Below are 17,372 nucleotides of genomic sequence, written 5' to 3' on the forward strand. Positions count from 1 at the left end.
CTCAAACAGTAAATTCTCTTTTCTAGACTAAGATACTTTTTAGTTTTGCACTAAGGTATTTTTAAGTACCTACACAATTGGTTTCCTGCTATTTTTCACTGCCTTTAGTACAATCAACATCACTGCTGGCCTCTAAGCAGTTTCCCTTTTGGATTTTACCCTGGGCAAAGGGTAGTTACAATGTTGCAGTAGTTTGGTCATGACAATAGTGGTGATGAAACACCAATACAGTTACCAACACAAGGAAATTACTTGATCAACTTTTTGGGCTCAGCACCATATTGCACTGAGGTCAGCAGGAATTTTTCCATTGGTATCAGTGGGTTTCCTATTCGGTTTGCATTATTACTTACAAGCTCAGCAGCTGAGCTGACTAAATATGCCAGGCAGGTTAAGAACATGTTGCAGAAACCAAGACTGTCTCTTAAACTGTGCTTGTGAAGAACTCTTCGTGTTACCTTTGCTTTCTATAAAGGAACTTTCACTCTCTAGGTAACCTTGTATTACATTGTCACTCCTCCCACGCAGCTGGGCTCTACAGGTAGAGAAGGCAGAACACCAGAACTGTCAGTGCTCTGACAAAGGAACTGCATTATCTTTTTATCCATATTCCTACAAAGAGGATGTTAAAAGGGAAGTTATTTCTGGATCACTAACATGTTTGTCTAATTTGATTTCTCTTTTTCCTCCTTAGAAGCGAACATCCACTGGCTCAGCTGTATTGCCACTCAATCATGGAGCATCATCATTTTGATCAATGCCTTATGATCCTGAATAGTCCAGTGAGTGCCACATTCCTGTGTACGCTGAAAGAAACTGTTTTACTTTCTATTTTTAGCTTCTGTTCTCCTTATATGTTCTTAAGTGCTCTTTATTCCTTTTTGGGTAAAGAAAGGAAATGCAGCCAACATGGAAATCACAGCTCTGCTGCTGAGTGCCACCAATGCCTTCCAAGTGCTGCCTGATAAGGGATGCCTCACTAACATCCTTCTGAGTACCTGCTTCCTTGGACCAAAGGAAACAAAAAGCTTTGTGCCATTTCACAACCTCTTAAGAACCACCAAACAAACCCCAGTCCTTCCTCTCATTTCAAAAACATTCCAGCCTACACATACCCAAAGCAGCCCTGAAAAGACCAAACCAAACACTGCTTGTGTTGACATTCCAAAGTGAAGCCAAACCTAAGTTTAGTAAATATGCAAATAAAACTACATTCTTCTTGTTTGATACTATCAACAAATTCTCAAGACCAGTTATTCAGCATTCACAATCCTTCCAAAGGACTGCTCCGTTTGTGCTACAGATTGTGGTACTTCTGGCATCCTTTGTATTGTAGTGATCCTTTCCTATTCAGGTAGGCAAATATAGAAAAACAATTGAGGCGAGTTCCATTTCACCTGCTCTGTAGTGCTTTGGTTTAGTAGGGGGCTGCTGAGTTCATACTTTCATTTAATAAATTGTTATTTATGCTGCTTCAAAAAAGGAAAATATTTTCATTTACTAGAGGTATATGGGAAGGTATGGGAATCTATTATAATTCCTTTGCTTCAGGGAGGGGAAGGATGAGAAAAGAGACTGTGATACAGCTAGTGACAAACTTAATTTTAATGAATGAAATGTACTTGAAGGCTTTGATGTTGCTCTGCTTGCAGTTTCATTTTGTAATAGTCAGTGATGATGTTGTTGCTGGCGGCTTTCTGCCATTTCTCGGGCAGATTGGACGTTTTATTTTTAAACTGGGGAATCTGCAAGAGGAAGAAGGGTAAAAGAATGACCTCAGATATCAGCAAGCAACTCGTAATGATTTGGTGACTTAGAGACACTTAAGCAAACTGTTGTGCTGTTGCCCATTTTACTGATAGCACTGGTTTTGGCTTTTTTTGTAAAGGGAAATCAGATTCTCAGCAACCTTTCCATTGAAGAATACAAGGCTACACTGAAAATGATAAAACAAGCCATTCTTGCCACAGACTTGGCACTGTACATCAAGTAAGTCAGAAGAAACTTTGGCTGAATAATCATTGCTGGATATTAGCATCATGTCAGCATCCTGCAAAATCTTTTGTTTTAACTTCTTTTTAAGGAGGAGAGGAGAATTTTTTGAACTTCTAAGGAAGAAGCAGTTTAATTGGGAAGATCCCTCACAAAAGGAGCTATTTCTGTAAGTAAAAGCAGAATAATCAAGAAATCAGTTCATATTACTGGACACCCAATTTCCCATTCCATGTTGCTGTGAACTTCATTAAACCCAGCAGGTCTTTGTGCTCTGGGCCTGTACAAGCTGCCCTTGTCACACAGATCACTGAACTTCCTGGGTCTGAACTACTAAGTGTCAACCTGTATGAGAAATTTTGTTAAATAGCATGTGGAGTTACATTTGCTTTAATTTCACTTGTTTTTCTGACTTCATGTTCCTTGAAATTCTACATTCTATTTTACTAGTCACTGGACTTGGTGGCTACATACATTTCATGTATAGTAATTTATCCCTTTCTTTCTGTTTGTTCTGCAGAGCAATGCTGATGACTGCTTGTGACTTATCAGCCATAACCAAACCATGGCCAGTTCAGCAACGGGTATGTGTTGAATTTTTAAGACAGCCTAAATGCAAACTGCATTAAAGTTTGTTTCCTCCACCCTGTCCTTACTGCAAAGGCAGTGGTGGAATGCTGAGCTGGAGTCTCACGATGTGTGAGGGGGGCTAAAATGATATATCCTAAGGAAAGACAGGAACCACTCTTGTTTGTAGGTAGCAAGCAAACTTTTAGAGCTCTCAGTGAGTGAAATCTCTTACAGATTGCTGAGCTTGTGGCTACTGAGTTCTTTGATCAAGGAGATAAAGAGCGCAAAGAACTCAACATAGAACCCACGGTAAGTGGCACCTCTTGCCAAATGTCTTTTGGAAACAGCACTTAAAATTTCTCCCAATGTCTTTTGGAAACAGCACTTAAAATTTCTCCCAATGTCTTTTGGAAACAGCACTTAAAATTTCTCCCAATGTCTTTTGGAAACAGCACTTAAAATTTCTCCCAATGTCTTTTGGAAACAGCACTTAAAGTTTCTCCCACTGACCACACTATAGGACCAGCTCCTTCCCTGGCTTCCTAGAAGCCAGTTTTGTTCTGTGGTTCCAAAACACCAATCGTGTGTCATTATCTCTGAACCAGAAGAACAGTGTTATTTCCTTTAAGTCAGTATTACTAAGTGGGCTAGGAAATATATTCCTAAATTGGTACCTGTATGCAGCTATCCAAACCCAGTAAGTTTGCCTGCTTGTCTGGGCTCTGTCAATCCAAAGCCAGACTCCAGAGGGAAGCCATGCAGTCCAGTTCCCTTCATTGCAACACCTGTAATGATACCCTGCTGTGGTGAGCTTGCTGTGCTGTTTAAGGTGCTGCTTTTAAATTCCAGACTCTCTTTGGTTTTGGTTGGGTATTTTTTTTAATGCATTTAAACACAGAGCTTGTTTACTTATTATCTGCAGGATCTAATGAACAGAGAGAAGAAAAACAAAATTCCCAGCATGCAGGTTGGATTCATAGATGCTGTTTGTTTGCAGCTGTATGAGGTATGGTGCCTAAGGAAGAACAGCAAATATCTGAAACCACAGCCACTCACTGGTAGACATAGATTTACAATTAAAATAAAAATCAAATTAAAAACTAACACCTTAAGTTAGAAAATATTTATTTTATATTACATATGGTTCATTATTCTGTTGAAAAAATTAATATTTTAGTATTTATAATTAGTTGTATATTTGTCTGATTATTTTGTCACAATTTTTTTTAAGCCTCGTTAAAATGCTGCACTCTGTGCAATTGGTGTTTTGTCCTTGGATTATCAGGGGAAGTCACAAAACTCATGCTTTGACCTCCAGGGAAAGAATGGTATCCAGGTAGTGCATTGATAGAAAATGTTTAAAATTTTTAAAGAATTCAGAATTCATTATACACAAGGTGATGTATAGGAAATTGACCCGATTTTAACATTCCCATCCCATTCTTTTCCTTCTCTGTCATCACACACCAAAGCATTACATGAGATAATTCACTGAAAAGCTTTTTTGTCCTGGTCACAAACTGTATGAGAAGCTTTTTGGTGAAATACAGTGTGAAAAACATCATGATTTCTGGGGTTTTTAAATCCAGTGCAACATTGGAGTGAAGGTCTGTTTATTTGAACTGTACCAACTATTTTACAGAAACCAAGGTGAGAAAAAGAAAGGAGATGAACGGAAAACTGAATCCTTAGGAACCTTCCAGAGGAAGGAACAGCTTGATTACTTGAATTTTTCCTTCTGACACAATTAGCTTTTGTGGAAAGAATGCACATTCACCAATTCAAAGGAAACAGGGATAGAGAAAGCGAGCTACTAGCTGCTGTCCCTGAAAATCAAGTGTTTCTGTAGAAACTGTCAAAAAAATAAAGCAGCCTGTGCTTTGAAGCCTAAGAAAACTGTCTCCAGTAGGCGGCAGGTCACTGAAGGAAGACTGAGCCTCTCTGCAAAGATGCAGATTGGACACACAGAAAACTTTACCAGAATGCCTGAGCAGACTTGAATGCCCACAGTTCTAGAGCCTGAACCTCTATACTTCTTCTGTTAGGGGGGAGCTTTACCTTTCTATTTATGACAAGACCAGAAAAACTGGAATTATTTACTCCGAAACATGCACTGCTGCTGATATCTACAGTTATCAAGTGATCCTAGTCCAGCTCTTGTGTTAGCTAACCAGTGCATTTAATGAACTACAAGTCTTCCCCTAAGTTCAGAAATCTGAAAAAAAAAATTGAGAGCTGTGTTTCATTCTCCATTTTTAAATTAAAAATTGAATGCAATTTGTTTTCCATGTTCTCAATTTATTTCAGGCCCTAACACACGTGTCAGAGGCCTGCTCCCCTTTGCTGGATGGCTGCAGAAAAAACAGGCAGAAGTGGCAAGCCTTGGCTGAGCAGCAAGAGAACCTGATCAATGGAGAAAGCAACCAAGGCAAACGGAACTGACATGCTGATTTCACCTTAAGCTCAAGTTCACGTAGGAGGCACAGTAATAGGGGAGTACTGCATTTTGCTAAACACTGTATGAATTTGGCTTATGTTTTGCCACTGCTGTATTATTTGTTCCACATTTCAAGATATAGCATGACTGTATAGATGCCAAGATTACCTGAAGACAATATGTTTCTCTTATTAACATCTGACTGAGATGGAAGAAGACCTGCAGGGGTGGTTTTTGCTATCCCAGCCCACAAGAAGGTACTGGTGCAGGCACTGACTGTGCCCTAGAGCCTGTTGCTTTACAGATGTACATAGTTGTTTAGTGATCATGTTGTGGCCAGTATCTGAAAGACTACTGCATTTTGCACCTTTTCTCTCCCTCCTCCCATTTTGCTGTGTTATGTTATAAAAGTATTGAGCAGTTTTGCCTGTTCTCTTTCCAGAGGTTCAGAGGAAAGACTGGGACTCACTGTGGGGAGCCTATTCCAAATAAACTATTGCTAACCTCTCTCAGAAAGCAGAACTGGGCTCTGAGGTGAAAAACCCCGAAACCTGTGCACCCAGCAGAGTTCGGGTTTTTTTCCATATTAGATGGATGTCTTAGCAAATGTGTTATTCCAGCTGAAGAAATGTCTTAGACCCCTGTGAATTACTAGGCAATGGGAGTCTCAGGAGTTCTGTGGTAGAGGTGTCTGAGCTCTCCATGCCCAATGGAAACTGCTTGAGACCAATGAAATGTCCCAATGTAACTGACAGGCTGCCATGGAAGAACAGCTCCCATAGAAAGCTGCCAGAAGCACACAGAGAAATGGAAACAAAGCAGGATTGGTTTTGTATGCTGGTTTTAACTTCATTTGGAAGTTGATTTTAACCTCGTCTAACCAACAGACTGGATCACAGGCAGAAGAGAATGACTGCAAGAGCTAGAGGTGAAAAGCTGAATCAGAATGATGCAGGAAGGGAACACTCCTGGTGACCATCAATGACTGATTCTTCAGGCCAGTGTTACTATGAAATGGCTATGACCACTCTGAAGAAAGTTTTATGTTAACATCTTTCACAAATAATTTTTAACATTAGTTAAAAATGATTATTCATAGTGTCTTGAAGAAATAGGAAAAAAATAATACCAAAAGCAAAAATAGCCAAGAGTGTTACAGGGAGCTGTCATTTGTATGTGAGGCTTTAATGTTCTGTAAAGTAAGAAATCAATTAACTTGCACTAGTAAAAAAGAAATTGGTGTATTATTAAATGAGGATGATTAATAAAAATGGTTTTGAATTGGGAAGCAATTAAAGAAAATATACACATTGGACAAATCCCAAAGGAGGAATACATGGAGAGTACTATTTTTTAGATGGACAGGATAAGGAGATGAATGACAGCAAGTCTAAAATGCATTAGCAGCACATGCAACTTTGGCTGCACAGAGACACAGAAAATATTCCAGTTTTTTAATCTGTAATAATGATTTTTTTAGTTAAAATCAGCATTTGGCAAAAGTAGCACATTTGGCACTGGACTTTGAAGTGTGGGAATTTAGTTCTATCACAATAATCCAGGAAATTCTAGTTGGAAACTGCAATAAATTCTTCATCCCAGGAGATTGTCAACCCAATTCGGAAGAGCTGGTCTAAAAGGGAAAACTCTCCCTTTTTATCAATTTCCTCATTTACATAAACGATGCCAGAAGCTAAGAAAAGATGAAGCCAATGTTTCAAAATGTTTGATGATACTGAGTTATAGAGTTAATATTCTTTACATGTAGAAAAAGGTATTCTGACAGCAGCATTTCTGCCACCCTGAATTATTTGTCACTGGTGAAGTCCTATCTCAGACTTCTCTAGTGAGCACCAATAGTAAATGATTGCAGCTGTGAATTTCATTTTTCTACAGAAGAATTTCTCCTTATCCTGTCCCAACAAATTTAAAAAAAAGGATGGATTGCAACACTCACTAAGAATTCCAGGACTGCTGTTTTGCAGTACTCCATATGTTTATTTCTGTGTATACACAGTCTGCAGGTGACAGCAGCCTGACCCTGCCAACACAACCCCCCAAAAAAAGGTTTTAGGTACTTTTGGATAAATAGAAAACTTTGCTTCAGGATTTGCATAGCCCTTGTATAGTCTTTTCCTTGAGTGCTTGAGATACTGAAATATAATTATTATGCTGATGAGATAAATATTTAATATAAATAGGAATAAAATATATGTATATAAAGGTGTATTCTTGCTATTATGGTTGAGACTAGTAACTCATGGTGACAACACAGCAGATAACTATGATGATATCAGTGTAGTTATGTAACTTTGACATTAATATTCCAGTATTTCTTGGGTATATTGTGTGTTCAGCAAAGCTTTATTATAACTAAATTTATAAATGCGATGAAGGAGTGCTGGATTCATACCTTTGACTTGAAAAAAAGGGCATGATGTTACATTTTTTTAAAGGTTCACTTAAAATGAACAATTATACAGTATGTGCATATATTTAATTATATATCTGTACACATTTATCCCATAGAATCTTTTCCACCATAAATGTTGGAACATACATATAAATACTGTTCCTAGTAAATAAACATTTAAATATCATAGCACACCTGTATCTGTATATATTTATACAAAACCAAAGCCTTTAAACTACTGGTTTAAGAACCTTAAAAGCATAGAGTGCTGTATTTCATGAGATTCAGAGCCTTTACAGAGTGTTTTACTCTGCCTGAAGGCAAAATCACAGTGTGACATGGCTTTGTGTGACTCAATTGCAGAAAGTGCTCCTTCCTTTCATAATGTAGACAGGGAACAATATGGGAAAAAAACCCCAAACCTAACCTGGCTACAGCAGGTTTCCTGCTTCAACTTCACTGTCTTCAGACTTCAGCCTTTTCAAAGCCAGCTGGTAGATTACAGCTATGCAGCTGTCATTAATTTGATCATGAGCTGTATCTCATTATTTCAGTCTGCTCTCAAATACATTACATTGTCTTGCTGTAACAATCATTGTGGCTTACACAAGAAACCAGCTGAAATGGAGTTTATCAGTGTCAGTTCAGCCTTAAATCCATTGAAACCATTGTCACATTTGAAATTTAAATCTCTGGGGACAAGAACTTGTCCCACTAATCCTTAATACTTCTCTCAATGAGGACAACTAAGTTAGTATCCTACTTGATCTCAGATACAAACATGATTTCTTTCAAACTCACTCCACAGCACGGTTTAATGCTTGAAGTACACTTTTACTTCTGGATTTGTTCTGAAAAAAATTACTTGTGTTAACACAAAATTACTGATTAATCCTACCTCTTCTAATTCCAAGTAACAGTGAAGCTCTTAAGCTGTAAGTACTGGTTTTTGTCCAAGAAATTAGCCACACATGCAATAATAGCTATAGCAGGCCTAGGTTTTCTTTTATACCATACAGTTAAAGAAAGTGGGGAGGAAATAATGCAATGCTGACTTTGGAGATGGTGTGACTTTATAATTAGAAGCAGTTTATAGTTAAGAGCAGATTACTCATATCTTCACTGTACAAGTGAGCTACTGATAAAAGGAAACAATTAGTTTCACTGATGATTAGCTGATTTCTCCTCAGAAGAGAGAACCAAAGCCTCTTTATACCCATCACCCCCTAACAATTGTATGCATCTTTTGAATTCCAACCCAGTACATTTTACCTGGTAGAGGTATGAACTGACAAATTCAGGGCACTTAATTAATTCATATATAAGGTTTGTCAAAATTACCAGGTAACTGATTTTCCAACCCATTATACAGAAAGATAATAAAGAATCGGGCCTAGGCCCTTAAAATTAGAGGAGTGATCCAGCTGCTGTCCCTTTGAGTCAAGCATGAGAACACAGCAAAGACTTTATATGGAAAAACATTGCCTTGCTTGTAGTAAATTCACGTTTAAAAAGGTTTTTATAAAAACCTCATATTTCAAGCAAATTTATATCGTAGTATTCATTCAGAGTCTTATATCTGTGATGCTGCAGGTTTTTTCTTCATGTTAAATTACATGCAGTTTACATTCCACAAAGTTTTCAGCTTTATCTCCTTGTTCCCTGCTGTACTTTTTCAGGGACTTGCACTAATTTAAAACATAAGCTTGAACAGCAGAATGAGTTTGGCCAGAGTATGGTAAATAATGAGGGCTGAGTTTTTTACTTTGGACTTCTGACAGGAAGAAGAAACATCACAGAATCTGTCCTGGTAATTAGTGACACTCACTAAATGCAGCAAATTGTGACAGCAGGATATTTCCTCTTGGTCATTGCGAGGTGAAGGGAAATTGCATGGGAAAGTTTCTCCTCTACATAAGGAAGGTTGTTTTCATAGAGAAGCTCATATCTGAGTACCAGTGTTTGTAAATGTGTATTTATGTGACAATGCTGTGTAACTGCTGGTTCCCACTAACTCCCACAGCATGAGCTTGGCATGCCAGGGCCTCACGCATGCTCAGATGCCCACCTGAAGTCAACATTGTGATTCCCATTTACCTCAGGGGAGCTGGGTTGTGCTGCATAGAAAGTGAAGAATGGGTCAAATTCATCTTTTCTTACCTGTAAAGAGGGACCAAATCCTTATCCTTGGTGACAGCTGCCTCACCTGCTCTTTGCTGGTTCAGCTATTCCCAGCAATGCCCAAGGTACCTTACAGATGTAACTGAAGCTAGAATTTGAGTCCTCTTTGTATTCACATGGCAGACACCTGCATGTGTCTCTTAAAGAATGTAGTTTGAAATGCACTGTAAATAGTTTTAACATACATTCCTATTATAGTTTAATAAAAACCTTAATCACAGTCACTAGTCACTGAGTTTGTCCATTTGTATTCTTCTATCTTTTAAAAATACCTGAAAAAATATATAGTTTCTGGGCACAGTATTTTTGTACTAGGTTAAGGGGTTTCTCTGTATATTATGTTTTGACTTTAAGCAGTATTAAAGTCTTCTGAATGTCATGTGTTCTCTCTTGCTTCTGTCCTATGACTTCTTAGAATAAAGCTAGTTACATTACTTAAGAGAATTGTTAGCCCTACTCACCATACAGCTGCTAGACAACATAAGGGTCAGCTTATTTTCTTTGGTCAGACTGCTGCTTATTACTTATTTCTTCATTCTTCTCTTTGTACAGTTTTCATGCATTTTGAAATAAAAAGGATGATACCAAATTTTACTGTTTGTTATAATTAATATTATTGAGGTGTAATTTTTAATGCCTGATTCAAATCATTGCTTCTGTAAATTTGTATTTCATAGTAACTTTTCTAGGTCCTAGAAATCCTGAAGAGAAAAATATCTATTAATATCAAGATACTTCTGAGTACTACTGAGATCAGCTAGAAGTAAAGTAGTTCTTGTTTCAAAACCACAAAAAATAATTCAGTGCCACTGACCACTAGAGAGCACTGGAACTGCACCTCCTGAGAGCTCTCAGAAACCATTCATTTCTCACAGAAAGCAGAACCAGTAAACACAAAAGTTACACAGATGTATCCTCATCCTCTGCTCCCATAGATCAGTTCCTGGGGGACATCACTTGCAAGAGAGATAGAAATAGTCAGCCCAGTGACTTCAACCAAAACTGGAAAAAAATTTTTTTCAACAACCAAAGCCTCATTTTGCACAACTGCTGATCCTCGAAGTAATTCTGGACCAGTGGGCTTCTTGGCAATCTCTCTTCTTTGCCTATTAGGTCCTTCCCAGCAACACTTCTGGCTCGACTTTTTTTAGCTCTAGGCAAAACCAAGAAGTATGTACACCCCTGACAAACAGCAGGCTCATTCAAGAAGTTATGAAGGGCCAGATTTAGCTCAGCACAAAACACAAGCACTGTTTGCTTGAACCGACTGCATTTATGAGTGCAACTGCACAAGTGCCCATGCATATCTGCAAACATCAGGTCACCATTTGCTGCTGGACTACAACCTTTCCATGCCCTCACCAGTCCAGCCATCCTGCTGCTCAGCCTTTCTGGCCTGCTGGAGGTTTGAATTCCCTTCTGAGAAGTGGCAGTGTTTGCAGCAGGAGCGCTGGGATCCATTTCTTACCCAGCCCTGGAAAGAACGCGACCTTGAGCGAGGGCATTTTTATTGAAGAAGTGAACAAACATCACACAGGGTCTGTCTCTTCTTGTACAGGTCTGATGCCTCATTAACAAATGGAAAAGACAAAAGCTCTTTCCTCCAGCCACATTTTTAGCAGCGGTGGTGACAGCTATTGCATTTCACATTCCCATGAGACCTCACCCTTTAAAATTTTTAGGAAAAATCTCACATGAGTGAGCTTGTTCCGATAGTAAGCTTTAGGGACAGACTTATGGAATCTGACAGTCACCGAGTTTTAGAACAGTAGCATTTCTTAGCACACACAGAACTTTAGAACCACTTCAGCTGAAAAATACCCCAGTTCATAATGGCTCTGAAATGGCTGAAAAAACTACAGTTTACACAGGTTTCTCTTGTTTAACACCATCAAATTCTAGGAGTAAATCCACGGTTCAATCATGCCAATAGTTTACACATGATACATTTGCATATAAGCATTCAGCATGCTTATATTGTAGTAGTTAATTAAGTCACTGGCAATTCATTTTATGATATATAGAGCTTCTTAATGAAAGGAAAGTTCATTTTACAGATAAGTAGAGGGGTTAATTTGGTCAAAGTCACATGGAAAATCCATTTCTGAACTGGAAAGGGCACCAGAACCTGGGTGTCTGTTCTGCTTTTATGTGAGACACATGATGCCCAAACTAAGAAAGGAATTTTAATCTGAAACCATCTTTTCCTTTTGCAAATACAAATATTTAAATATCTTAGCCATACAGGGTGCTCTCTTGCTATAATGCTGCACTTCAGAAGAACTCTGAAATTCACTATTTTACCGATTAAATTAGATTCAAGCCACTAATCCAGATAATCACAAAAAACTTTTCTGGGGTTTGGAGCTATATTATAACCAAGAGAAAAAGTCCACAATAAGCAAAACAGTTGTGTTGAAATGAGCTAAAAGTGCAGTTCAGATTTTGGAGAAACTGAAATGATTGATGCAGACTTTCAATACTGTGCATTTTTAGTTCACTGGACTATAGCTTGACCCCACTCTATGATCACATTTCATATTCTAAACAAAAAGAAATTGGGGAATAAAGGAATATTCAAGTATAAGTTTAAATACCCTTAGAAAAGCCTGACAAAAAGCCCCACAGGACAACTGGCATATCAGTCTCTGTGTGGCAAGTGTCAAATGGCACCAATGTTCAGAGATTCATTTAACCTTTTCTGGAAAAGCACACTTACTTTTACTGGCAACTGTTCACTGTCGCCTTTTTTGATTGAAACAAGACCAAATTCCATTATTCTATGTGATCCTAGGATTCATTTTAGCATACAGAAACTGACAAAATAAATATCAGGGTTGTTACTGTTTTAATCCTAAATTTTGCTTCCAGATTTTTTCAACCTGGATCTTATTAACTCCTGCACTTCAGTTCTCTCCAATAAAAAACTCTCAAAAATGCAGCACTTTATGGATCAGAGGCATTACACAGGAATTAGAAAGCAGTGTATACACACAGTTACAAGCAAGCTTTAAAACCCACAGCCCACTGCTAACTAATCACACAAATGGATCTATACTCACTGGAAATTTCTAGGCAATCCTCAAATGCTGAATTTTCTTGCTGAACAGATTTCACATTCGCAGCATCCAGGAGATTCTCCTCAAACAAAAAGAAAAGCAGAAATTCAGCAAACAGGCAGCTGCAGTAGGACAACATCTAGCTCAAGCAGGATCTAATCCAGCTGCAATGCAACACCCAACTGCAATATGTACTTGGAAATTATTTATCCAAGACATGGCATTAGTTAGGCTCCATCAAGCTCCCGGTTGCTAGGCCACCCACTGTTAGGCTTAAAGTGGCTTCACTGGCATACAGTTGTCTATTTACCACATTGATATAGAATTGAGTGTTGTGGTTCAAATGCTTAGTGAAACTTCCCAGTGAGGGATCCATCTTTGCAACCCACCCCAAGACATAATGAAGAATCATTCAGTAGAAAACACTCATACATACTGCACAATCTGCATGGTTTTTATCAGGGATTAATCTCTTATTATAGAAATCAATATTTTAATGAGTATATTATGTTTATGCTGGCACCAAGCCTTAACCAACCCAACAGTTCTACTGTTCTGGCTAATTTTAGTCAGAACTTGAATACAAGCCACAAAACAATAAACAGGGGAGATGAATACAACCCACTGCAAAAGCCTTTTTGTCACCCTGATCTTTGGAACTTCACTGCAAATTGCCATCACAATACATCTTGCTACAATCATCATCGATTGGCAGGATGAGGTTGGCATAACCATATAAGTTAATAATTTGTCATCCACCTCATCTAAAGATCAAACTTCAAAGTCAGTAAGTTTGTCCATTTTCAGTGTTCTGAAGCTGGCACGTTGGAGAAAGCCACAAAGCCAAGAACACACCCATAGCTTTCAAAACTGTCATGAAAAAAGCAATACTAGAAAACAAGATTTCAATGCACCATCAAAGAAAAAGCTATAGTTCTGAAAACCACACAAGGAAGAAGGAGACAGAAAAAGGAAAAAGGTTGTGGAATATTCCAACTAAGGAAATCTATAAAACCGATTTTAATTGTGATTTTAGAAGGAAAACTCAACTACTACAGGAGGACAAAAGAACTCTAAAGGAAGTCTAGATTGTATGATTCTAGTACATGTGAAAAACCAAAGTCATATTTTGTCATATTGAGCAGCTCACATTATTTTAGACTTCGATTTTCTCCTAAATACAGCAGAAGGTGCACTACAACCACTGTGAGAAGGAACCTTTCTGCAAAGGCTGTGAAGAGAGTTATCAGTTTTGTTATGTAACAGCTTGGATGAACCCTAACGCAACACTTCGTGTTTATGTATATAAACCACACAGATCACGTAAGTCTGCCAGTGATAACTAAAAGGTCAAGATACCCACAGTGCAGTAAAAACAGATAATCTGACTCTTAGAATAAAGTCTGCCCATTTTCTGAGCTGGCAGACGGGCATGCATTATTGGCACAGCACAGGGCATAAGCTAAAACATTTTTTGAGTTATTCAGGTGATCAAAAACTGCATGAAATTGTGGGCAAAAACCTCCATGTGAAAACTATGCACAAAAACCGACCTGTTGTTGTGAAATGCACATTTCAATGCGAGGTACTTCCCTCCTCACCCTCAGGAGTAAACAGCCTGATCACCTACCATCTGGCTGGTTTCTTCACTGAATGTGTTATAATGAAGAAAATTTGTTGATGCTGCTGGGAATTTAAACTGCATATACAAAACAAGTGATCACATGAATAGAGACTACCATCCCAGTTTTCACAGCTCAGTGTTAGACAGGCAGCAAGAGGAGAGTTTTCTGAAACAACCTGCAGACATTCAGTAAATCCTCCAGCCCATGCTTGCTGTGCTGAGCAGAACAGGCCCCAAACAAATTACAATGGACAAAGTAGAGACTTGTGTTTGTTTTGTTGGGTAAATAATATCACCTCCAGGTGCATGAAGACTCTCCCACAAGCTTGAAGATGCAACTGAGATAGAAGATGCAATAAAGATTCTGTCATGATCTGGGGGCAATAAGAGAGATTCAGCAAGCAATGTGGTCAGGACTGGGAATTTGATCAAATACCAGGAAACTTCTCCTTGGAGGGGTCAGCGTGTCGGTTGAGCTTTACTCAGCCTCGTCACGCAGTGAATTGCCTTCAAGATAAGGCAGTGCATAAATTCCCCGAGCAGAGACCCGTCCCTGCAGAGCAGCCGTCCTCAGGCACAGCCATGGCGTTCAACGGCACCTGGAAGGTTGACAGAAATGAGAACTACGAGAAGTTCATGGAGGCAATGGGTAAGGCTCATCTTTCCTTTTTTTTCCAGGAAAACATCACTGCAGCTGAATACAAACCCAAACTGTCTGAGAACTACCTTGGGGCCATCCTGGCCTTTCGCTCTTGGCTGCTCTGCCCCTGCATCTATGTTCAAAATATTCTGAGGTGGGGGGGAGGGAAGATGCTGAGAAATGTTCTCATTTTAATTACTCTGCATTAATCTTAAGCATCTTAAGTAATTCCAAGTTTATTTCAGCAGAAAAAAAGAATATCTAAGTCTAGATTTGAGGAAAAGGCTCAGACAACATGAATGGATAAACTTTATACAGAATTATATATCTGGACTATTATTTTGACAACATCAAACCAGTTTAAAAATTCAACAGGGAGGAAATCATCATTCTTCAATTTCAGAGAAACACTTAATTCAAGTAATTCTAACATCCTGATATTTACTTGAAGTTTCTATAAAGTGTGCACTATATGGACATAAATATAACTACTGCAGTTTAGACAGTGATTTCATGTGTACTAGTGAACATGGCCTTGATGAAACCTGAAGGACAAATATTTGGGTCAGAATGCTGGAATAAACTCACTTGGCCACATAGAATTGATTTAAAAAGATAAATATGATGCTCCAGAGATTTGGGGCGTTTTCTCTGGTTAATGTTAACTGATTTGTTTAGGTGTTGGCATGATGAAAAGAAAACTGGGAGCCCACGATAATCTGAAGATCACCATCCAACAAAATGGGGACAAATTTAATGTCAAAGAAGCCAGCAACTTCCGAAACATAGAGCTTGAATTTACTCTGGGAGCCAACTTTGAGTACAGCCTGGCTGATGGGACTGAACTTTCTGTAAGAGTCTTCCTACACTGTTCAATATTTACTATGTGATAATGACTTTATAATGTGCAGTTTCAAGATGAATAATTTGTCTTCCAAGTTTTTATTTAAATTCTCCTTCTGAATTACATTAAATTTTCCTGAAACTAACTGTTCAGGAATGCTTGCAACTTATACACCAAAGCACAAGGGAGTCTTTACTGTTAAAGGTTCAGCACTGTACCATGGCTGTCAGGGTTCCAGAGAGCCCAAAAACAAAGCAAGTGGCAATTTTCACAAGATGAAATCCAGGTGATTTGCAATTTTACTTCTTCTAATACTCAAGCCCATTACCTAGAGCGCAGAGTGGGTATTTGTAAGAAATGACAAATCCCTCTTGATACAATTATTTAAAAGAAGGTGTGTTCACCAGTAAAACCACCTAGGTTGGCTATTATGCATTTAAATAAGCCAATGGTTTTATTAAAATTTCATTTTTACAGCCTTTCCAAAAAGCATTATCACACTGTTTTAATCTTTTTACTCTTTTAAGCATTCTACAGCCTTAAAACCAAATCAGTGCCATAACTGTTGGAAAACATTTGGGTTTTTTCCCATCATAGGGTGCTTGGACCCTGGAAGGAAATAAACTTGTAGGCACATTTACCAGAAAAGATAATGGAAAAGTACTTAAAGCAACCAGAGAAATCGTGGGTGATGAACTCGTTCAGGTGAGTTAAGAAGTCATTTACACACAAGTTTGCAATAGAATCAACTGAAAAAGTTTTAAAAGCTTTTCTAACAGTAGAAAATATTTTCTTCAAGTCAAATAACTTCATTTATCTATAGTTAAAATTCTCAGTTGGCTATCAAGAATTTAAAACTCTCTGGGAGTTTTAAATATCTGGGAAATGAAACTGCAACTCCAGCCACTAATTTTTCCTTCTTAATTTTTAACAGACCTACGTCTATGAAGGAGTTGAGTCCAAGAGATTCTTCAAAAGGGGCTAAGCACTTCACACAGAAACTGCACCACAATGAAGGAACAATAAAAGATCATTTTCTACACATTTTCTGAGTTGTTTCCCTTTCCATCCCCTCACAACACCTCCCCAGCAGCAGTTCCCTAGCCCTGCTGAAAACACAGGCTAGTTCTTTATGTTACTGGTTTGCCTTGAATGAACAAACTCCCATCACCAAACACTAAAATCTCTTTTGTACCTAGTCCTACCAAAGTGTCAGAAAGGCTGCAGAAATTATTTTGCAAGCAGCAGAAACAAAAATTAAAGAAGACAGGAAAATAAAAAGATAGTGTCCTGGTTTCTAGAGTAATACTTCATAGAAGACATAGTTTAGGCTAACATCAAAAGGCAGCTTTAACTAAAAAATTTGTGGATTAGTTATTTGTAACTCCAGTTAATTGCACATGGCATGCCCTGTGAATCGAGAGATAATTAAACACATTAAGTGACAACAATTGAATTCTAAGAATACACTTGATCCCCTTGAGGCCCAATTTTCTCTGTTTTAATCCTGCTCACTTATTTCCACTTAAATAATAGCTCTGCTTGCCTCTGGCTGAGCAAAGTTCAGGATTACACCACTAATTAACTAGTGGCACTGGGATTTCTAGGCCTA

General features: G+C 38.3%; 2 protein-coding genes across 11 annotated transcripts in view; both read left to right on the forward strand.

Annotated features, from left to right (window-relative positions):
* Positions 1–10,182, forward strand: part of PDE5A (phosphodiesterase 5A) — a 104,838-nt gene extending 94,656 nt beyond the window's left edge. For 8 of the 10 annotated variants that reach the window (XM_039722667.1, XM_039722660.1, XM_039722685.1 and 5 more), the window contains 7 exons: positions 695–782; positions 1,889–1,989; positions 2,084–2,161; positions 2,513–2,576; positions 2,797–2,871; positions 3,485–3,568; positions 4,870–5,004. In XM_039722667.1, coding sequence (XP_039578601.1) covers positions 695–782; positions 1,889–1,989; positions 2,084–2,161; positions 2,513–2,576; positions 2,797–2,871; positions 3,485–3,568; positions 4,870–5,004 — 625 coding nt within the window. Of the gene's footprint in view, positions 1–694; positions 783–1,888; positions 1,990–2,083; positions 2,162–2,512; positions 2,577–2,796; positions 2,872–3,484; positions 3,569–4,869 lie in introns of all 10 variants that reach the window. The other 2 variants (XM_039722644.1, XM_039722654.1) reach the window with 1 other exon arrangement.
* Positions 10,183–14,858: 4,676 nt separating this feature from the next.
* Positions 14,859–16,745, forward strand: FABP2 (fatty acid binding protein 2). Its single transcript, XM_039722997.1, has 4 exons — positions 14,859–14,925; positions 15,595–15,767; positions 16,358–16,465; positions 16,695–16,745. The coding sequence occupies exons 1-4, from the start codon at positions 14,859–14,861 to the stop codon at positions 16,743–16,745; spliced, it is 399 nt and encodes a 132-aa protein (XP_039578931.1).
* Positions 16,746–17,372: the final 627 nt, after the last annotated feature.

The sequence above is a fragment of the Passer montanus genome, unplaced genomic scaffold (genome assembly GCF_014805655.1).
Source record: "Passer montanus isolate IOZ18808 unplaced genomic scaffold, ASM1480565v1 scaffold108, whole genome shotgun sequence".
NCBI lineage: Eukaryota > Metazoa > Chordata > Aves > Passeriformes > Passeridae > Passer > Passer montanus.

Excerpts from the sequence above, each read along its gene's own strand:
- FABP2 (XM_039722997.1), top strand. The coding sequence starts at position 14,859 with ATGGCGTTCAACGGCACCTGGAAGGTTGACAGAAATGAGAACTACGAG. Across the intron at positions 14,926-15,594 it reads GAAGTTCATGGAGGCAATGG|GTGTTGGCATGATGAAAAGA; the intron begins GTAAGGCTCATC and ends TGATTTGTTTAG. Across the intron at positions 15,768-16,357 it reads CTGATGGGACTGAACTTTCT|GGTGCTTGGACCCTGGAAGG; the intron begins GTAAGAGTCTTC and ends TTCCCATCATAG.